This window comes from Nomia melanderi, chromosome 1, assembly GCF_051020985.1.
Source record: "Nomia melanderi isolate GNS246 chromosome 1, iyNomMela1, whole genome shotgun sequence".
NCBI lineage: Eukaryota > Metazoa > Arthropoda > Insecta > Hymenoptera > Halictidae > Nomia > Nomia melanderi.
In genome coordinates, this window is record NC_134999.1 from 17,725,426 (window position 1) to 17,749,119 (window position 23,694).

Below are 23,694 nucleotides of genomic sequence, written 5' to 3' on the forward strand. Positions count from 1 at the left end.
ATTTAGCGCGAGCTTCGCCGGCGGAAACTCGCGGAACCGTGTTAGGATTCGTTTTTAGCCGGCGGAAGTTCGTTAAACATTTCGAAATAATGCGGCACGTCACCGACAGAACTTGACTGCGGCGCCGCGGGAAAATTTATTGGATTTTTCAGTCGGCGCTTTTTTAATTTTCAACGGTGCCCGACGGAAACGCTTTGACTCCCCCCGATTCAATCACGGCCGAAAGGAACCACGGCGGACCCGCGCGCTGCGCGTCCCCCCGTACGAACCCTTTTCAACCGGCCCGCTCCGCGTGGCCGACATTTTTTTTGCTAATTGAGCAATACATTTCGTACGTGGATCACGCCGGCCGACAGCGATACGCGGGATAGCTTGACTGGGAGAATTACGCTAAATTCTGCACGGACGCGTCCGCGCGGAAAAATTGGTCCTCGATTTATCATGGAACCCGCGAGTGGACGTCGATGGGAGATAAATTAAAACGCCTTGTCGTCTTTTTTCCCCTCCCGTCTCTCTCGGTTCTTCCTCTGCGGCAATTTTTGTTTTCACGCCACGCGTAAAACAACGGGCGTCACATCAAGAGCGCTCTCCGCGGCGTTTTGCGCGAAATTTCAACGGCCGAGGCCCCGCGGCGACGACCTTCTGCTGTAAAATATTATTCCTCGCCGGTGCCATTTTCATGCAACTTTTTTTTCCACCCAGCGCTCGAAGCCCGATCGAATCAATGGAGGCAGGAAATTAAAAAGGGAAACGGATGACAGGTTCCGGTCGCATAAATTTCCAGGAATATGAAAATCCGCGTGAAATCTCCGGCGCCGTATAATTTTAAACCCGTTTCGAACCTCTTGCCGCTGGTCACGGTTTTGATATTCCACGGTCCGGCCTCGAGTTGCGCGTAACGCAATTGTACCGTGATTAGGAACAGTCTATTCATCCGAGTGCCACGGAACTTTTCAGCGAGGAATTTTTTTAAACGGAACGAACGCCTGGCAACGGTCCAGCGCTTGCTTCCAGCAGTTACGATTTTTTCTGGTATTTCGATAGTTTACGCGGAGTTCGATACACACGCGAGCTATATTCCCGCGCCGTTTGCGGATGGGAAACCTGACATTCGGAAAAAACACAGCGTTTTTATCCGTGCTAGTTAATACCGCTGCTCTGCTGGGACGCAATGAATTGTTAACACTGAACGTACTGCCGCTTTGTATGTACATATTCCTAGTATAACCAGCCAAATAACTAGTTTCAGAAGAAAGTTAAACCACCTAGACGCTCCGTTTTACTCAGCGGAAATGGAAACAAAGGGGAGAACAAGATTTGAGAAAGAATACAAAGGTGCCACGCGGTTGCCATTTGCTTTGACGGAAATTACGAAATTCTGTATTAATGTTATATTTAACCCTTTGAACTCCGTAGGCTCCGATATTGCACCAGTTATAATATTACATATTTTAATGAATCTTAACCCCTTGCCCTACAACAACGAGTGAGACTCATGGTGAAGATCTTCAACATGATTCAACAAATATATACGTTACTCAGTTTATTCGAATTCAAAGTAAATATTGTTCCTCTGTAATCAACTATTATACTCAAAAGGAAATATAGGAATAACATCTGCTTAGAATTTTTCTCTTTTTCCAATAAATTATTAATGCCAAGGTAGCCGTATCGATCAGAGTTGAGAAAGAAATGATAGGTCAAAGGGTTAAAGAAGCTACCCTAAAATTATTAGATTTTCCACAGAACCAAATTTTCTACTAAGAAGGAAACTAAGAGATTGAAGAAATATTATAGCATTTCTCATTTTCGCTAGGAATACTATAAAATTAGTTGCGGTTGCTGATAGATTTCAAAACAACCTGGAGCGCTAAGGGGTAATGTCACAGTTCTGTTGCGATACATCGAATTGAAGAGGTTGCGATATATCGAACTCGTCCCTCCAGTACGCACGGCTGAACCAACCCTTAGGGTCTGAAGGCGGTTGAAATAAACTGGTCGCTAAGGAGTTGTTCAGAGTAAACGAAGACAAAGCAGTCTTCGAGCGAAGAAAGGACGTATCGAACCAAAGACTACATTGTACAACATTTGTATATAATTGTAAATAGAAAACCGACAAAAATCTATTAAAACGTTCAAAGTATCCATTTTGTAATACGTACATTTTCCTAAGATCTCTAAAACTGAAAGCTGATTAATAAATTGTAAATTATGCATGCCCATGAGTGAGTTACCAACTCAAGTATATTTTATTCTCTAAGTTCTATATTATTATTAAAAAGTATAGTAGTAAAAAGAATAATAGTACTATGAATATTATTATTAAAATAAAACAATTCAACCTCTCACCAAAAAGTACCATCAATATCTAAACAAAATCGCATCAGAGAATCTTTCTGCGATATTACGAATCTACGAAAGAAAGCAATATTCGACTTCCTCCGCCAAAATTAATTCCACCAAAAATACCCATCGGAAGTCGTAAAATACTCGAGCGGTCGCGCACTCCTCCTATCAGGACCGCGCGCGTAGAAGTGGGCCCATCGGTCTCGCGCGGCGTGTCAACGAAAATATTTGTGCCGATCGAGTTAATTACACAAGAGTGGCGCGGCTGCCTCTTTAATTCAGCGCGTCGGGGGTTGTTTTCGCAAGAAATTGTCGACCCGGCTGGCCCGGGAGAGCGGTTCGCGGCTGCGAAATTGTCTGAAATGGCCGGAGCGCGCGCCGGCTCCCAAAACAACCGCGCGGAAACCACCGCTCGAACAACCACCGCTCCGAAATAACCGGCTGGCTCGAGTGGCTTCGTCGAATCATCCTATTTTCCTTGGCGGCCGAGCTGCTCGCGCGATGTCCGTGCACACGGGGTGCTCGCGAAAACACGCTTCCCTCCTCGCGCGGCAAATTAACGACGCTAATGATCGCCGACGCGCGGCCACGCCCCTTCCAGCGCGGCACGGCGAATTAGAAAAATAATTACTCGGCTCGATGTCCCGTGAATATTAAGCCGACTATTTCCCCCGCCCCTCCACGGCGCCGGATTAATGCCGCCGCGAAAGAAATTAATCCACGGGAATTTCTCGGTGTAATTGCCGTAGGGATTCCGCGAGCAACGGGATTTGATTGATTCCGGGATAACCGCGGTCGCCGGGCTACCATTGTTCAGTTTGGCAAATGGGCTGAATCCATATCCCTCCAACGGCTTCCCCGGGACACCTTTGTGCCGGGGAATTGGTCGCATTATCGCGAGAAAAATGGACGGATATCTTCCCCGTGATACGACGATCTAGACGCCGCCCGCCCGGCCGCGGTGGATATTAACGGGGCACAATAGGCAAACTTCGTTAATTAAACAGCGGTGTTCTCGAGCCACGCGCGATGCTCGAATAACCGGCGCGTTAATATTTCGTGAAAGGGAATTAGGTGGGGCGTGATGTGTAATTATAGGGGACGCGTGTTTACATTTCGACTGTTACGTCTGTAAACTAGAGATCCTATCATGGAGCCGCGTGTAACGAACGGTTTGACGCGTGATCGTGTGTGATCAGTAGCTGACTTCTAAATAGTTTGTAGCTCATTGGGAAATTATTTGAATATACTCGCTGCAGATGGTGTCCCGTTGAACTTGGAATTCACTGAAAAAACAAGGTGGTTCAGTGTGGGACACGATACTCAATTAATCTCGATCTTCGTGATCCGCTGCTCTTCGCTCTTCTCGAGAGATTAAAAAGCTCGCGTTCCTTTTCCCGAGTCGCAGTCGCTTGCAAACGTTTCACCCGTGTTCCGTCGTCGAGTAGACCCTTAAAACGTTGCTGCCATTTGCGAGACCGGCTTCCGCAACTTTGTGGTCGCCGGGGCTGAAGGGAGAGGGCACGGTGGAAATCTTTAGAAAATGAAATCGTCGAGCGGATTCGCGTGGCACCGGCCGCGAAAGTCGTCGGGAAACTTTCGGCCCCGCCTGTACACGCGCTGCCTCGCCCGGTCTGCGAAACAATCTCCGCTTCGAGACTTCCATCTCCGTTTTCATCTCCTCTGGCCGTTGCTCGCGATAACTTCGGGTTATCATTATCGGGTGCATTGTTACTTAGGCCGACGAGCGTTCAAAATTCACGAACGACCCGGGCTACGGAAGCAATAAATTTCACGGTCGCTCTGATTGTGAGAGATGGCGATGAAAACTGCGCAGACGGCGAACGTCGTTCTCAGCGCAAGCTTTTTATCGAGATCCCCGTGTAACCCACTTAGTGGTTCGCTTTGGAATATTCCTTGGAAGGTTGGAATTAATGTTGGTATCGATGTTATATTGATATTATAATATTGATAATCTAACAGTTCACTTCAAAATTAATGCGCAAGAATTGATACGAATCCACCATTAGATAGTAACATAAATAAGTTCAGATTTCGTGTATTTCGATTCCAAAAAGCATCTGATTTATTTGAATCTAGTACCGTTACTTCGCCAAATTAATAAGAATTTCAATATATCGTAACAGTATTGGTATTATATTATATTATAATAATATGTAGTATATTATATTATATTATAGTAATATATATAATAATATAATATATTACCTGTATTATATTACTATAATATAATACTAATATTGTCACGATATATTGATATTCCTTTTAATTTTGCGAAGCAGCGAAGTAACGGTACTAGATTCAAATAAATCAGATGTTTCTTGGAATCGAAATACACGGAATCTGAACTTATTTATGTTACCATCTAATGATCAGCTCGTGTCAATTCCTCTGTATTAATATTGAAGTGAACTGTTAGAGAGTTTCGAGTCGTTCGAGAAGATGGATGGCTCGACTGTCTTCCATAGCGGCGGATCCGAAAGAGAAAAGTGTCCCCGATAATCTAATGCAGTAACGAGATCCGCAAGGTGTTCCGTAGCGACAGTGAAATATTCCATGGAACTTTGTGCAGCTCTTTTATAGAAATGAAACTAACGGGGGGAACTGAATTTATTTCGTCGCGACGAGATTTTCCCTACCACCGTGAGAGCGCAGCCGGTTCGAAATTTCCCGGAGACAGAGAAAAATAATGTGCAAAACGACATTCTCCGGGCGCATCGGATTACCCGGCCGTCACGCTTGGCCCGTGCCGTTTGCATTTAGAGACAGAGCTGGGCTGGCTGGCTGCTGCTGCTGCTACCTTATTCTGTGCCCCTCTGCCGTATTATATCGCGTAACAACAACCTGCGCCATTATTCCGCGTTTATTTCGCTCTCCTGCCCGGAGATTACGGCAGCTATCGTCCCCGGTTCTTCGTTCGCCTGTCAGGGACAGTTAGGTGACGCTACCACTAGAGGGCAACGATCAGTCATTGATCTTAGTCAGCTTCTCCTCGAACAATACGTTCAAATTAATCCATTAATCCATTTTTATCGATAATTATCAAAAGACTTCAAATCATATCACAAAAACTAACTTCACCTTCCAACTTCATACAAAATGTACAACACACTTCTATCAACGATTCACTATTCATTTTTAGTAACTTCTCCTCGAACAATACGTTCAAATTAATCCAATAATCCATTTTTATCGTTAATTATCAAAAGACTTCATCAAATAATATCCAAAAAGCTAACTTCACCTTCCTAACTTCATACAAAATGAACAACTGCTTTCTATTAACGATTCACTCTCAATTTTTAGTCACTTCTCTTAGAACAATATGTTCAAATTAATCCATTAATCCATTTTTATCGGTAATTATCAAAACACTTCAAATCGTCTCTAGAAAACTAACTTCACCTTCCTAACTTCATACAAAACAACTCCCTTCTACCAACGATTCACCATTAATTTTTAGTCACTTCTACAACAATGCATCCAAGTTAATCCATTCACGATTCTCCAGGTACCTATCCAAATAATCGACCACATTCTCTTCAGAAACTTCGCCTCCCTTATTCCAGCACACTCTATCTTTACACTCTCATAATCTCCATTACAAACGTACCCTACTACCTCCCTTCTATCCAACGATTATTTTCAGCTGCATCCCCGAAAAGGAAACACCGGCCGTGCAATTTCGTGTAAACGGAAACTGGTCCATTGGAGCAAATTAAAAAATCTCGCGGAACACCTGCTATTCCGCGTGCAATTTCCATCGCGCGGGCAGCGTGCCCCGCCGCAATTAATAACGTTACACGGTCCTCGACACCTTGCCCGGCCCAGAAACGCTCGAAAATTTGCTCCCCGGGAGGAAGAGCTGTTCCACCCGGTGTCTCGTCCTGAAAAAAGAATTTCATTCCGTAGGACCGATTAGTATTCCGGCGCCGGTGTCACGGCCCGTGATCGTCGCGGGCGGGAACAGCGTCCTCCGGCTTTCTTCCGGTTCCTCCTCCGCCGGCGCTGAACCTCTTGCATTCATCATTCCGCCGGCGCGGGGGGAACACGGGGAGATCATCCTCCTTTCGTTCTCGCCTTGTATTACCGGCGAGCCGGGGAGTCCGCCGGCGGCGAACAGGATCACGGGCCGCGTTGATCGAAGACGTTTCCTTTCCCCGTTTACTGCCCTCCGCCTTTTTCTACGGCTTTTTCTATCCCCTTTCCTTTCGACGGCGAGGGCCGCCGTCCTCGTTACCTCGCGTAACGAATTCCGCTTCTTCATTCGCGCGCCACCGTTAAGTGGCTGTAAAACGAAATTGGGTTCGCAAACGCGAATCCTTGGTTGCCTAGCTTTAGGCGATTCGACGTTAATTGATGCGTCTTTGCGTTACAGTGTTGTTCTTGATGGTTGTGCATTTTAACGGTGTAAGGGGAACCTTGAGTCTTTTGTGTTGCTTCTGATTTGATAAGTGTTTTACCGTTTACGTCGCTCGTAAATTGATTTTCGACTTGAGGAACAGACGAACATTAGGTAATTGCTTTTATAGACTTTCAATTGCATTTTGAACGAGGAAAGGATCGTAACGTGGAATTTAGGTTCCTTGGAATTGTTCCGTGTTATCTATGTTATTTTACTGTAGGGTTAGTATCGACTTTTTTATATTGTATTATAAATATAAAAAAATCCGTGTACTTACAGCGCACCATTAGGTTGGGATTGAATTACGATCACAGTCTTTTTCGTAGTTTGCCGAAGTCAGCGGCTGGAACAATGTCCCCGGACTGGTTAGACGACGAGGACAAAATGGTGCCGTCACCGAGCCACCTTCTTTCGCATTAATAGGCCAGGGACCGTGACTTATGGAAAGTTTGGCCAAGTTTCGCTCCCGCGACGTGCTTCTCTTATCCCGCTGGCTCTACGGTTTGTTCTTACTTTCCCTTGAAAGGCGGCACGAAGTTACGCCAGACGACGCCCAAGGGCGCTCTTTAGAACGCGGCGGCGTCGTTGCGAAATCTCTTCGGACGTTCAACTTCCCTGGATTTTTTATGCTCCGCACCCGAGCCGCGTATCCCGATACATCGTCATCTGTCGCGTTCGTTCTCTAAAAATTTTGAATTTTTAACGCTAAAACTATCGGACAGGTCAAACTGACTCAATCCTGATTTCTTTTCGCGATTACTAAAGAGATGACAGACATTTATCTGAGGAGTTATTAAAGAAATTGATCTATCGATAAGCAAACTGAATTATAAATCAATTAAAGTCTCGATAGATGCACCTTTGAAGTTGTGGGGGAATTTCGGAAAGTCAATTGAACTGCTCGGTAGTTTTAACCCTTTGCACTCTGTAGGCTGTACTAGGGAACCACTTATATTATTAACCTTTAGCACTCCAGATAGTTTTGTAATTTATCAGCAACTGTAACTAATTTTTATGGTATCTCTAGTGAAAATGAAAAATGCTACCACATTCCTTCGATTTTTTATTTTCCTTCTTAGGATAAAAATCTGATAATTTTAGGGTAGTTTCTTTGATTCGTTAAAATATTTGATATTAGAACTGGTGCAATATTGCAGCCTACAGAGTTCAAAGGGTTAAACATTTCAATGATCAAAATTGAAAAAACTACTCTACGATTATTAAACATTTCGGTGATCAAAAATGAATAAACTACCCTATGATCATTAAACATTTCGATGATCAAAAGTGAAAAAACTACTCTATGATTATTGCATTTGCTGCAACGCGAATCTTTTCCCAAGAACAAACAAAAAATCTAAGAAATGTTATAATACTTTTTCATATTCATCACGAGGACTAAAAATATCTTGGAATTGCTGGTAGATTGGAAAATCAGGTGGAGTGCTATGGGTTAATATTCAGATCGTGTGCAATTATGCAAGATTATTAGATTGTTGACTGTCATGGTGATCACTGGACTAATGATAATGGTAAGAATATTGTCAAATGAAAATATTTGACGTCGATAATTAGATAATAGTATAATATAACAGTGACTCCAAATAATAATTAGTTCTAATTATTTGTCTACGTTTCTAGTATCATTTGTCGCTGTGAAAGCGAAGATAATCCGCTAAAAATTCTCATCGCGGTCAGCGTGCTAACCATTTTGTTTTAATAGACAACCTAAAGCGAAACGTAACCAGCGTATGCATTCTGTTTCATGTTAATCCACACCGGAGCAACGGAAGCACTACTCTTTCTTTCTCTTGGGCAAGAGAGGATTAAATTCGACGTAACACGATCCTCGTCCAATGCATATTGAAACAATGCCTTTTTCAACAACGATTTTCCTGCGAACGACAACACGGCACCGGAGAACGAACACGGCCCTCGTTTTACTCGGACAGAAGCTTTGCCGGTCGGAACACGAAAGCTTCATTTACGGTTTTTAAACCCCCTTCAATTTTCATATTTACCTTGCTCCAACCTTGAATCGTCGTTCACAAAGAAAAACTCATTCATGTAACTTTCCGGTTCCCACGGGATCTGCAAGTGGTAATCGTATGCGCCGACTTCGCGGAAATCTCTTTTTAAACCTCGCTTTGTTTCCAGAAACTTGATTAGTTGAATATTTAACCGGTTCGTACAATAATTACACATAATCTCCAAATTACGCCGCGTGTAAATACAATTCCAGTATTTCTTGAATTATTACAATATTGTAGTATCTAGAATTTTTAGTGTAGGTTAAAGTATTTTTAAGAGTGAATGAAAGAATGAGTATGAGTGCGAGAGCAGAGTCGTGTGTTGGCCTCCGTGGCATCGAGTTGTACTTTTTACGCGTTGTCCGTGTTGTTTCCATATTTTATATTTTGACCATAGTTTTAGCTGTATTTTATTAACACTAGAACTACCGAGCATTTAATACGATTAATATGCAATTCCTATAAAAACTGTAACAATAGATTATTTTCAGTTTCCTCAGACACTCCTTATAGTACTCAAGTGAAACTATTTATTTTCAAAATCATTCCGAATATTCAATGCTTCGAAGATATCAATAATTGCTAAACAAAAGACCGAAACCAGTCATTTTGACTGGTACGGTAGTCCTAGTGTTAAATACATATATTTATTCCCAGTTTTCAAGATCCACCTTTTCATTGTCTATACTATAGTAACACTATAATATAAAATTTAGATTTAACCCTTTGCACTCCGAAGTTTTTCACTAGAAATATTTCAACATTTTCTGACGAGATGAAGACGATACTTTGTAAAACCAACTCGACGAGAAATTCACGTGAATTGATGGACAAAGCAATTTTACGTCAATATTTCTCAGATTGTTGCATTACATAAAGTATAATATTAAATATCAAACTTTATAGCTCCATTGTAGGAAATCAAGTCGTGACTGAGAGTCACCTCCCGAGTGCAAAGGGTTAAACAGCATTTAACACTAGGTTTACGGGCATTTATTGTACAGTTTATTCTATTATTTCTGGGGAAGTTGATATTCGTTCACTTAGATTTTAGAAATTGTAGATGTAGAAATAGACAATCAGGATTCATATTCGTGTAATTGGATCAACGAAAACCGATTAAAACATTTACCAAATAATGTTTACAAAATTCAGTCTGCGTCAAATTGACGCGTTCTGTAAATCTAGCGTTAAAAAGAACTTGCACTGTAATCGTTTAGAATCTAGGAAATCAATATGAATGGCAACGTTCATGCAAGTTTCAACCTAGAAAACCTCGGATACCTCGGATCGCGAGGGGTTAAGAGTGGGAAAGGTGCTCGCTCCGTCTTCATTGTTTTTATTCCTTCGCCCCGTCCACTTACGTTCACCCTTCTCAGCGCTTCGCTTAATTTATAACCTCGCCATATCTCCTCCACCTACGCTGAAAGCAGCGCGCGTGCTCGCGTCCCTTCTATCTCACGGCGGACAGAAAGAAGCGGCGTGGGGATGCGCGGCGGTTATAAAGGTCCGGTAATATTTTAACTCGCGCATTGTACTGACGGAATTGTAAAGGAAATAAATTATCGCGCCCCCGGGAGAACGGCCTGCTGCCGGTGTTCCTTCGCGGTCGGAACAATTCCGCGTGGACCCACCGCCGCCACACCGCCGCTCGCCCCGTTGTTTTTCTCGCGGGGGGAAGTTGCAAAAGAAGAGGCGACGCACTCGTAAAATCGTGTTTTTCGAGAACCGGCGCGTTATTCGCCGCCGAAACATCGCGGCGCGGCCCCCGTTCGCCGTCTTTTATTTTTGCAGTAAACCTCCTTCAGACCGCGGCGCGACTCTAAAATTGTTATTTATGGGGGCGGGGACGGTAAGAACGGGGCCGCGTAACTACAACCGCGACAGTAAAATGAAAGATTGTGTCCCGTGGGTCGAGATTCCCCGTGACGATCCGCGGCTGGTTCCATTCTTTGAACGTTCGTTTAACCGTTGTTCCGGATCCCGGAACGTGAACCGTGAATGCCGGTTTCATGGGGCAGTATTCTATTAAATGGACGATCTTAGGAGCGCCAGTAATAATTCCTCCTTATCTTCGAACCAGTCGTCGGGTTTATATTTTCATGGGGGAAAAGTAAAACGCGGGGGAGAACGGTTTTATGCTTGTCTAGCCGGGACCTAACGCGGATACAATATTTTCTTAACGATATAGTTCGGAAGAAGAGGATCGCATACTTGGATCCACGACGAATCATTTTCCAGGCTCAATGGAATTATGTAGATTCGTCAATTGGGTTAACGTATTGATCCGAGGATCTAAACTAGACCGTTCCCACTAGGCGGCCATTTCGTGGCGGCTTTGAGGTTAAGTGGGTCACATGAACGGAAACAAGCGCCAATCAACATCGAAACGTTCGGCGAGTGTCACGTGGCGAGAACGGGGGAGTATCACAAATCATCATCACCTGCCAGCTCTAGCAGCCACTCCATTTTCGGGGGAAGGGCAATTTTTTCCGGGACTCATCGGGCGCGGCCGCGTGCACGGGATTTTATTGTCTTCCGTCGAGAGTCGGGACGAGCAGAGGTTGAAGCGGCGAAATTCGGACGCCGGCCGCCAGAATTTCCAATTCCCCGCGTATTATCCGAGATTACCGGGCGAACACGGCATTTTTTCGAGATATCCGGTGATAGCGCGGATCCCGTCGGAAGAGGATTAATCCGAGCGCCCTAACCGTATGACGCGTCCGTCACATTTGCGCGGCGGCGCTAAGCCGCGCCACCTGCGCCGTCGCTCGAAATTCGATAAATAGCAGCGGACAGGCCACTCCTAGCGCGGCCACGAAATTTTCCGGCCGCTTTTCGATCGGAAACACTTCGTCCGGCCGCGATATAACCCGGCCATATTTCAAACCGCTTTTCGCGGTTCGATTCCCCTCGTGTTATACGCTGCTACAGTTTTCCACGATTCACTTTTTGTTTTTCTCTCGTTCTGCCATTTTGGGGGGTTTTTCTTAGTGTTGAGAATGAGCAGGAAGTATATACTTAATGACTGCAAGGTATCCATTGGTGCTGTCCTCTGTTTCGCGGTCAGTTGTTTTTCCCGAGGACAGCCATCTCTTTGTTGCACGTGCTGAGCGTTTTTCTCCGTATCGTTCGTACAGTTCGTAGCAAACGCTCAACCGTTGAACAGCATTGGGTTTTTCAGTTTTTGTAAAGCAACGTACTACATACTTTAATAAATATACACTTAGCTTTTCAAACTGTGTTGTTTATTTCTACAAATAAATATTCAACACTTAGATTGTCTGGTTTATATTACTCACTTTGGAGATTCAAGGAATCGTTATTGGATTCGGATACTAATTTCGAAGATCGATCAAATTCGATGCAGGAGGAGACAATGTGGTTTAACTGATCTCGTGTCATTTTCGACTATGGTTCTCTATAATCCCCCTCTCTTCCTGTTCCGCTCGCCGTTTTCCTTTTGTTCGTTCATTGAAAAGAATGATCCCGTTCGGTCGGGTCTTACCCTCTTAGAAATTCGAGCAAGCGCTATACGGGGATTCGAATAATAATCTGGAAGATCAAGCGGCTGGATGCACGAGAAAACACTGCGGAGCAGTGCCGCGCGCGGTGCTGTAAAACCGCGGTCGTTTCTCCGCAAGTTTTTACGAGGCCGTGCATTCCGAAGCGCAAAGTTGAAGCGGGGAAAGTAAAACTAGTTACGGGGGAGCCTCTTACCGTGCTCGGAGCCCGGCTTCCGGCGAGCTGAAGCTTCGGGCGTGTAAACCCCGGGACAAACTTCGAATTTCCAAATTTATGGACGGATATTCCGCTGTGCTTGCTCATAGACGCATAATTTCGAGTTAGCTCTCCCCTGGTGTCTTAATAATATACATCAAACGCGTAACGCGATTCAAATGAGGCGGCTCGGTTGGCTACTTTGGAATTATCTTCATAAAATTACCAATTTATACGGTAATCAATCTTCAAACCAAAAAATCATGCCACTGATACATACAGATTCATAATCCATTCTTCTAAAATACAAAATGTCGCTAAAACTTCTACCTTTAAAAACATCGACTATTCCAACTATTATATCAATAATGAAACAATGATTCTCATATCACCTTCTAGACAATATTAATTCACCGTCTAGACGATTCATTTCTCAGATAGCACGATAACATTGTCTAACCAGTGGTCACTTCGATTCTATTTTTCCGATACTACACGTCACCAATAAATACGTTAAATGATTCCGGTTGTTCCGCTTGATCTGCCCAGCAAAGGTTCCCTTTGGCCGTAAGAGAAACGTTTGCCGCGCACATCTGCCGAGGATTTCGAGGCATCCCTCTGTCAGGCCAATCGCGATGTCTCACGGCTGCGTGGCTTTCTTCGGGACGATAAGTTAGCCGGAGCCCCTCTCAAAGCTGCCTTTCAACGGCGCTCGCATATCCATTCACGTGTAGAAGTCGCGAATGGCTATGACAGTCGACTGAATACGGTCCCGGGTCTCCGGCGAAAAAGTCAGTGCCCCTAAGGCTGTCGTTAATGCCGTCGCGCGTTTGTCGTGCGATCAGCACGCCTGCCCCGCGGAACGTTATTCCATTGGCTGTTTGCAGAACGTTGCGGTCCGTTTTCACACGATCCGGCCTGGTCAGTTCTCCGGTGGCAAACGCCGGATGAATCACTACAGTAAACTCGACCAGTCGAGGCGGACGCTGAGAACGAGCGCACGCTCTTCAACGGAAGAATTGGGACAATTGGTGTGCCTTGAGACGACGCGGCGCTTCGGGAAAATTACCACTAAAACTACCGAGCAGTTCAATTGACTTTCTGAAATTCTTCTGTAGAAACTCTGAGTGAAACTGTAGACACTCTATTGAGAGTTTCATTGATTTATGATTCAGCTTGCGTATCGACGAATCAATTTGCTTAACGGTTTATTAGGGAAACGTCCGTTATCTTTTCAGTGTTAAAACTGTTTATATTTTTGAACTGTTCTCTTGAGTTCACAAGTTACAGTCTCTAATTTATTTACTCGACGTTCCATGGAACGATGAAAATTTAATAGATAACAGCAGTGACTGTATATTCAAACATTAGATTTACGGACGTTTATTCTACACTTTATTCTATTGGTTCTAGAGAACTACGTGACCGTTTATATAGATCGCGAGAGTTACAGCTTCAAAATTACAATGTGCTTTCGCATAATTGCACGAATCAATAAACTGCTACTGAATAACGGTTAAAGCATTCAGTATCAGTCAAATTGACGAGCTCCGTAAATCTTTTAGATATCAGTATGATGTAGTTCCATGAAAATCTAGGTAGCCCTATAAACGTTCAGTTTCGATTTAATTATCATCCTCGCACGATCGATTGCCGGTTAATCGTCGAAATACTCGCGCCAACGTGCAGAAAGTTTCTCCTTCAGGTCGGAGTTGGTTCGACAAATAAACTACAGATACTCGTAAAACCGGTACTCTAATTACCGACCGCGCGGACCGTCGGCACCGTCATAGACCATGTTCGGATAATTAATACCCGATTAAGTGCCGGAAGAAACGCGGTCGCGTCACCGGCGCTCGAATTAAATTAAACCCGAGCGTGTCGCTCGCCGCGAAAATATTTTCATAAGCTGCGACAGCGTCGAAAATTCCGCGATTAACGGCACGGCGGCCGGGACCCCGGTCCCCGGCACAACGAAACGGAACAATTAATAGCGAGACCTCTCTCTAGAGCCACTCCCCGCGGTTGAAAAATTTTTCGGAAGGGAAGGGGGGGGGGGGGGACTTCGAGAGCGCCGCTCTCTGCCAGTTTCGATTGTTGCTCGCACTCGGAGCGTTCGGTAAGCGAACGGCACTCCCGCGCCACTCCTCGAAACAAAAACCGGCTAGAAATGTGGGCGGGCGCGGAATTAATTAGCGCTGAAAACAACACCCGACCGCCCGCGCCCGCATTTTTTCCCCGTTAGCGGAACAACGGGAACGTCCGCGCCGAATTTCTGCATTGTTCGCGATATTTCATAATTAACAAGCGTCCGCGGGCTCTCCGACGGCCATTTTGCGCGCGACCATTCCGCTGCCGGAAGAAAGGACCGTTTGCCCGATCGTTTCCGCGACGGAGTGCGTCGGGGATTATTCTTTCCGTGAAATTTGTAAGGAGCACTTGCGCCCCTCCGAGATCTCATCCGTTCCTTTCAGCCGCATTTATTACTAGCCATGATTTTATTGTTGCAGCTTCGCCGGGGTTTCGAGACGCTCTCGACTAATAGCTTCCGCGATTGCTTGTTACCGATGGAAGGGAGCCTGTCACTGATGTCTGTTTGTCGTACTGCTCCTCATTAATTTTAATATCGAATTGTTCGATGGGAATCTTGGAACAATGATCCTCGATTGACGAGCCAGCAGTGGAGCATTAGATAGGCGATTCTATTGGCAATTGTAATATCTCAATAATAATATGGGTTTCAGTAAATTGTCTAGTATCTTACGAAGCCTTATCATAAATTTCTTTCTACCTTCAATTCGATGTATTACATTTGTTTAATCTAGACCTATCTCGAATCTTAAAGAGACCGCATCGTAGACGTAGCTTGGACTCAATTTAATCCTAACAGAATCATTCGTTAATATTCACATGTAATCTAATCGTACTGCAGATCTGACTTTCTCTTAACTCAAAATCTAGCTCAGATATGCGTAAGACCTGGCTTAGCGCCGTACAAGCCTCGTCGCCACGTTGCACAGTTTCAGTTTCCTAAATCAAATCTCCCTTTAGCAACACCTCAACCCCAGACGGTCCACTGATAACCCAAGATACTCCTTAACAGCAGACTCCCAAGATTCACGGCGCCCTTTGTCAGAGAAGCACTCCGATCCACATTAGCCTCTGGCACCGTGCGACCCACGGTAGCGCCGACACGGTGACCTCCCGTTAACCCCGGCCAGAACGTGCTAACGAATACAACCTGGAACAAGACTGACTCCCAGAGTTCCCGGTGGAAAGGGGAATCACGGTGTTATGTACGCAGCGACATCTGTTTCCGCGCGATACGCTTTTACGCGCGGCCGGAATGCCGCGCTGTTTATCGGGGCATTCTTTCGACGCCGCGAACTCTCGCGTCTTGGTCTGCGGCTTCACCTCCGACTTCATTTCCCTGTGCGTACAGGTGAAACGCGGGTAACCCGATTCACTAATTAAACTGCCGGCTAGAGTTGGTCTCCGAGCGCGTTCGCATTGATTGCGCTATACGCGGTAATCGACTGAATTTACGAACTGGAACTCAGGCAAGAGAATTATACACAGTTCGAAGACCTTGTTGTCGAAATGTGTGCTCGTTCCTCGCTGGCGAGTCGTATTAAACGTCTACGGTTGGAACGAGGTCTAAAGGAAATTAGATTTTTGCTAATAAACCTAAATCCATGCATCATCGGTAATTACTGCGGTGGTCCCTCGGGTCGCCGGGGAATTAGGCAAAGAGTCTCATTAGCTGCAACGGGGTATACAGAAAATTCCTGCGAATAATCCTAATTTCATAGATTATCAGTAACACTGCGCACTCGGATACCGCATGATCCCTGGGATCGTTAGAGGATTAGACAAAAAGTCTCATTAGCCGCAGCGATCGTAGATGCACTGGACGGTAATGCGGAATGCAAAATCCAGTTATTCGATTCCACGAAGATGCAGTTCGACGGTGGTGTTCGCAGGATGGACCGGTATTGCTGATGCACCGGGACCACGAAAATACCGCCAGATCGTAAATAGAGGCGCGCGGAACAATGCTCGCCGGACAGCGGGGAATATCAATAACGGGGTGAAAAATAGGCGACCGGGCTGCCCGTCGAAAACGAACAAAGCGGGGCACATTGGCGAGGACGGAATGCGCGCGCGGGTTACAACGGCCCGCAGCGAGCCGGGTTCAGGTTTCCAGGGCTCGATGTATGTTTCGGTGGCGGCGGATAAGCCCACCGGGGATGACCAACGCATTACAAAGGATAATATTATAATAAAGGCTGTATGCACGAGGGAATCCGCTTTCACGGCGGTCCTCGGAGTCTTGGAGCTCGCCGCGCTGCTTGGTCAAAGAACAAACAAGGGCCGTGTAAATAGCCAGATGATGAATCGATGAAAGCAACCCTCGAGTGGCTGGTCGAGGCACGTGAGAATGCGGCATCCCTGGCGCATGATAATCAACCGCTACTTTAGATAAGTGAGCCTAGATCGTCGAAGAACGTGGAGCGAATGTCGGCTGAACATTCGGAGAATAAGGGATGACAGTGAAAGAAATAGAAATATACTGTAATTATTGAACATTAATTCCTTTGAAACAGGGAACTTTCTTTGAGTAGCTTGATAAGCGCTTGTAGCTTTGAGGAATTATTCTCTAAGCACGTAGGTAATAATATTTAGTAATAAATAGTACTTCAAGTGATTTTATACCGATGAGAAATCTTCAACGTCTGATGCTCGTTATATATAATTCTCTAACTTCCAGGTCTCCCAATCTATAAAGCAGCGTTAATTCCGTCCTCCGTCGCGAGATAAGAAAATTCCGATTGACACTTTCAACGCGCCCGGAAGCGGGACGTTAAAGTCTAAGTCGCGGGAGATTAAGATCCTTTTCAGAGGCGCGACGACAGCGTTCTTGCCGTGGCCGGGTCTGAAAGCGCCAAAAAATGCGGCGAACTTTATCACCGGGCCGCATCTCCGGCCCGTTTCCCGACTTAACATGTTCCTCGCGGGTTTTTCACGGCCGCGAGCATTTTTCACCCGGCACGTTCATGCATTTAAATTGGCCGGGAGCTTTTGTAAATCCCAGGGAACCGTGGCTGGACGCGTATCAACGGGAAAACGCGACGGCCCGACGCGTGGAACGCGGCCTCGCCGGTCATTCCGGGCGTCCTCTTCCTCCTGTGGCCTCGATTAAATCGTCCGGGGTGAAATTTTCACGAGCTCCCGCCCTCCCCGCGCGAACTCCGACCTCCGTCGGTCAGCCGGGATCTAGATCCACGTTGGAACGAAGCAGATATCGCGGGAACGTCGTGTGTTTTGCAGTCTATCGGCCAGCCCGATTGGCCGAAGAAGCTTTGGAACGCCGCCAACAGCTCCCCGAGACCGTAAGCTTTGGCTGACCCCGGCTAGTCCGTCCAGAAGAGATGGATTCTTGCTCCTCTAGAGACCTTTGTCCCCGCGAACTTACTTCGCGTCGGTCGCGCGCCGCATTCTTTACACCGTACACGTAAGTGCACTTTTGATCCGAGGCGACTCGGATTTTATTGGGCCACGAAACAGACAGCGATGCCCGGAATTCTTCGGGCTCCCCGTTTCCGGAGACAACTGATGTTCTATTATGTATTCTACGCTTCGATGGTCTTGGAAATTAGATAGCCAGATCGTGATTTTAAGAGAATTTCTGCTTCCACGGTTTTAGAGTTTAATTAGAATCGAATAATCCGACGCTACGCGGTAACTGAATAATATTGATTCGTGCTACGAAGCGATTGAATGATATTTAAGTCTGAGAATCAAACTTTTCGAGGAGGAAATGCTAGAGGAATCACTGGAAAAATGATTTCCAGTGTGACAGTTAATGCTATCGGGAAATCGCTATGCGAGAAGAGTTCGAGCGTGTGATTTTTCATATCAACGGAAGCTCGGGAAGCCCCGGGAACACGATTTACGAATTATCCTCAGTTAGATTGCACGCAGTCTCTTCGGTGTTACGGTCGGTTCGAAAGTTCACGAGCTGAAGGGGTAATTCAGCTGCACCGGTGACCGCGCGTAAAGTTAGGAACACTGGGTATTTCTCGCCACTTCGGCCGCTCTAAATTAGCGACAGATACTAGCCCCGGAAGTTCCGGGTTTCCATTTAGCATCGCCGGTTGGAAACTTCCCGGCACGTTCTTCCCCGCTGTACGGGCTTCTATTAAAAGCTTACAAGAGGGTCTTGATTAAACGATGCTCATATTTTAATAGATACCGCGGCGCGCGGCGCGACACGGCGCGCTGGGCGCCATATTTTTCAAGGGGCCGCACGGTTCTTCGGATGTAAATCTTCCTATCGCATTATTTCACCCGCGCGGCGCGCAAGAACTCTCAATAAGCCCGTGATAAATGACGGGCCGCTCGTTTCACAATAAATTATTCGAGTGCGCTTCGATAGGGGAGTGACCAGCTTGCGGACGGGACACACGGGATCGCCTGGAATTTCAATTTAATCCGATTTAAAGGGTATCCACTGCGACTGACATTACCACTTGTCGGCTAATTTAACGGGGGACGCGCGTTTTTCGCGCGATAATCAGGAAGAACGTCGACAATCTGTCCCATAAATGATTAATGAAACGAACCCGGGATCACGTGAGCCAGGATTACAACGGAAATAGATCAAGTTCCCCGATCAACGTCCAGAGAAATATATTAAATCGACTCGTGCCGTGCCGCGCTTCCGATTGTCATTTAAATCGCGCCCAAAGCTTCGCGAATAACATAAATATGCGAATGATAATTTCTCAAGCGGTGGAATTTCCCATTGAAAGCGGACATGTTGGATTATCGCTGCTGCCATCTGCCGGTAATGCATGGAAATTCCCTAACGGTAGATTGAAACAATATACAACACGAAGTATAGATAAGCTGAATTTTGCAAGAGTTCAATCCCTATCACTGATCACTTTAAAACAGATAAGCCTCAATCTAAATGAATCTACTTTCCTACTTCATTTTATAGCTCGCTTAAAATAAAATTCGACCGATAATTGGACTTCCACTTCGGCTCCACTGGAAATTTCGATGGGAACACCTAATCTCCTGCTCGTGATACCCGCACGCGATCTCGCGAGCAATTTGCCGCGCAACGTGACGAGGATAGGTGGGCTCGGCGTCGACGAAATTTCGGTTAACTGTCGCCGGGTCGCCGAAAGTAGCGGCGGCAGACAAAACGTCGCAATTAGAGTAGTAATTGCAGCGCCGAAAGAAGGAGGGGCGGCGACGAAATCAGCCGGGGCACCGGGGCAATCATGGTAATTACTCGTGAGCATGTTCATTGCAACGCGGCCTGTGCCTGGCTGAAGGAGCGCCTAGGAGCGGCTAGACCTCGACGCGGCCCACTGCGTCCTGTATCCTATGCTCTCATTGTCTTCCGCTGGCAAAACGAAAACCAAGCACGCACCGCGCTGTCGTGACCAGAATTCGATACAGACAAAAATTTACAGAGCCTACATTAATCCGAAACATATCAAATTATACGACAGGATTCTCACAACCGAACGAAAAGTTTCCAACCATTTTCAACAGGATTTTTCGAACATTCGTTCTACATTCACCAGAAACTTTTTATAAATTTCATATTACTCTACCCGCCATGCTCTCGATTCTACGTTCCGTTCACTGCTCATTGAAAATAATGAAACCCTGCCCAACAGAAGCGCTGATTTTCAGTGCGCCTTATAACCCGCGGGCTTCGCACGAAAATCACGTATATCCCGCGAACGCACGAGAGAATTCAATAATACTCGCGCAGTCTGTTCGATTTTTAAGCCTCCCGCGGCGACCGCTCCGCTCGCGGAAAGGAGCGGCTCCTCCGATCGGGCGCCGGGACAAAGGAGCGCCCCGATGCCAGCCCCCGCGGAACGAGTTACGGCGTATCGAAATGAAAAGACTCGGGGTAAATACAAAAGGTAATTCCCCGTTCATAACCTAGAAACATCTCCCGAGCCGCCCCCGCGGGGCCTGCCGCTCGCGCGGAACCCGGTGGCAGTAATTTCCCGGCGAAGTCGGAACAGAGGTTCTCGCGTTTCTGAAAGTACCCGGCCGTTATTATCCCCTTGCCCCGTGCAACGCGCGCCGCTCGACGCGAACAAGGAGATACGTCATAATGGACGATGTTAGTTTTTAATTACACATTAAATATTTGCACAGCCGCGGGGATTCGTGTCCATTCCCACGGACTGCCTCCGTCCGCCCGACGGCTGACAGTACGTGCTCTCGAAACGCCGCCCCTTGTACGCGACCGTCCTTTCGATTCCTCGCAATTTTCCTCCCCTGTTTACACTCTCTAGACGGTTATCGCGTTCCACGGAATTTTTTTCTCCCCCGTTCGTCCTTTCTTCTTTCCCTCGCCCACATCTTTCGCCGCTTGTCCTACGGGCGCGCTCGGTATTTGCTTTTACGCAACGCTCGCAGCGCATTCGGAGACCGGATAGGGGACGATGCGGAGATCCTTTAGACTCTTTGCGGTGCTGTTCGACGGATCCACGAGATGTAGGTCGTTCGAGGCACTGATACAAGCACAGAGCCAACAGTGTCGGACTGCCTTTTGCGCTTTGTAAATTCCGTTTTTGCAAGGAGTCTAGAGAAGTACAGCTGCTTTAGATATGCCTACAGTGGGACGTAGGGCAGCGGCTAGGGCAAGACGTTGAACCCACCTTGCACCTCACTTGCGGTCGCGGCGGCGTGTCACGGGTGAATTACGCGGGCACAGTGGTGACATAGGCTTGCCGGGACACTGCTGAATTATAGTACGCGGGCATGATTAAACAGCCCGGCCGTCGGCTAACAACGCCTTTTCAGGACGCCGATGAGTTAGAGCCGACGTCCCTTGGAACGAGACAGTTTCTCCGCTGTCTCCTCCATTATTCTTCTGTCCTGATACAAGCCGAATTGATTAGCGCGCTTTTTTCCATTAAAATGTCGGCCGAAAGTTGCTCGTCGCTGGTAGAGAGGGGCGCCGATAATTGAACGATGACGGGAAACGGAAAGGAGCCGTGGCGGACCGAGGAACGGATCCGTCACGGTAACTTTTATTAGAAAAGTTCGCGGCGTCGCTAGGAATTATGCAGACGATGATCCCCTCGTCTTCGACGGCCGCTGTTGAAACGGAGGCGACGGGATGACCGCTCGAATACCGCCGCTAAGGAGTTAAGTATCGATATTCCGTCGCATGGAAATAGTTGCCAACTTCCTGCGACGTATTACTGCGCACGGAACGGAAATAAGCCGGGATAAATGGCGCGGAGATCGTATTTCGCTAGCTCCTCGCCTGCGATCGGATTGGCTTCGCATTATTGTCCACGAAATACCGCGTTAAGGGTGTACGAACTTCTTTTCCCGCTGGTTCGAGCTTAATGGTCGGATTCCAGATGTTCACTGGAATGCAGATTTTAATGGTACCACTGAAAATGGGATCGAATTCGAATCTCATTAGAGTATGAAGAGTTCTCGTTAGTTCTCTGATAACGATGCATCTCTACTAATCCGAGTGATCAATCTTCGGATTACTATATAGTAATCGTCGAAATATACGATGGAAATATATCAGCATCGGATTTTTTGCGACCATCAGTTTCAGAACGAGGATACGAGCAACTGAGAACCACTGGCGCCCGGAAAGCCGACCCGATCCCACCGTCGAAGGGCTTACAGGAAAAAATCCGCGTCAAAGTTAATCTATTCGGGTCCGGGGGCAGCTTTGGGCTCGATCTCGATCATCGGCGGGCCTACGCCATCACGGCTTGGTAGTTCCGGCGCTCGTCCCCGGTAACGATGCAATTAGAGCCGGTCCGGCGGCCGCCGAGCGCGATTAAATATTGCACGGAGTATCGATTCGCCGACGGTGCGGTGCAACAAGTTTTCTCTGGGACCTCGGATCGAGAGGCCGGGGATGCGTTCACCACCGACGCGTGAACGCGGCCGCGTATAAATCGAAAACTGGAACGACCGTCCGCCATTTATAAAGCGGTGGGCTCCGTCAGGTCCGAAGTGGCTGCCGCGTCGATTAATGGAATTGCTCGGCCGTTCGTGCGAATAAATTCACTAGGGTCGCCCGGAGAACCCGGGAAGGAGCACCTTACCCCGGTGCTTGTGACCGAGGCTGATCGTTAATGGGTCTCCGACGGAAATTGATTCCGCGGAAGTGGATGGATACGACATTTAGCGGCGCGCTCGATCCTCGGCTGTTGACACACGGCGAAATACGGGGCGTCCTGACAATATAATCCGCGTTTAATCCTGGGAGGACTGTGGACGGGAACTTTCATGTTTCGAACGTCGTCTTGCGATCGTCGGAAATGATCTGTGTCGTGAACGCTGAACGCTCGAAGGAAATTGCTAGATTTATTTCGCTGGAAATCGTTCTGGGTCGGTTAATAGCTTGTGCAAATAGAATTTTTTAATTTCCTTCTATTTCATCGGTGGATCGTATCGATCGAATGATACGTAACGTGTATCGCTATCGGATAGTCCAGAGCTATTACTTATTGTTTGAGTACGTTTTGTTTGATAAAGAAACGAGAAATACCGTCGTGATTTATTCTATCTACGGAGGTGATTTACTCAGTCAAGAGAATACACAGAAGACATTTTCGAAGATAAACAGTAGGCTCGAGGAAAACTTTTATATCTAAACCTTTATTTAGCGCTGGCAACAGTCGTTTTGATAGGTTTATGGAAGTTCAATTTATGAGTCGCCTGCTATTTGGTTAGTGCTTTGGCAAACAGACCCCGGTTCCCCCGCGAAAGCAGATAATAACAAAATTACCCCGGAGCATCCCATGCCCCCGTACAATTTCAGCCGCCAAGAACCCAATGAACACCGGAAAAATTGCCAATTCCGAAATCACGGGTTTCCCGATCCGGGGGGTGGCGGCAAATGACCAATTTTGACGCGATGACGAATGCGGAAACGAGAAATTTACAAAGTTAATCGACACCCCTGCTGTCTGCAGCCCCTCCCGGCGCGCGCTCGCCGGCTAAACAAGTTTCTTAAGCCCTTCACGCTGATTTGGTTGTCAGATAGATTACCGAAATTGATTCCAGTAGGAAGCGGCGACCCTTGTGACTGCGAATCCTCGGGGGTTTTAAGCGGGGGAGCAAATTGGTGGATTTGCGACAGTTACC

The 23,694-nt window shown here is 46.6% G+C and overlaps 1 protein-coding gene across 8 annotated transcripts in view; it reads right to left on the minus strand.

The window, feature by feature from the left end:
• LOC116429842 (uncharacterized) overlaps positions 1 to 23,694 on the minus strand; it is a 129,103-nt gene that overhangs the window by 69,042 nt on the left and 36,367 nt on the right. The window contains exon 1 of one of the 8 annotated variants that reach the window (XM_031983225.2): positions 7,050 to 7,122. The exons of the other annotated variants lie outside the window; for them this stretch is intronic. Coding sequence (XP_031839085.1) covers positions 7,050 to 7,059 — 10 coding nt within the window. The 5' untranslated portion in view covers positions 7,060 to 7,122. Of the gene's footprint in view, positions 1 to 7,049; positions 7,123 to 23,694 lie in introns of those variants that run through there. 8 annotated transcript variants of the gene reach the window in all.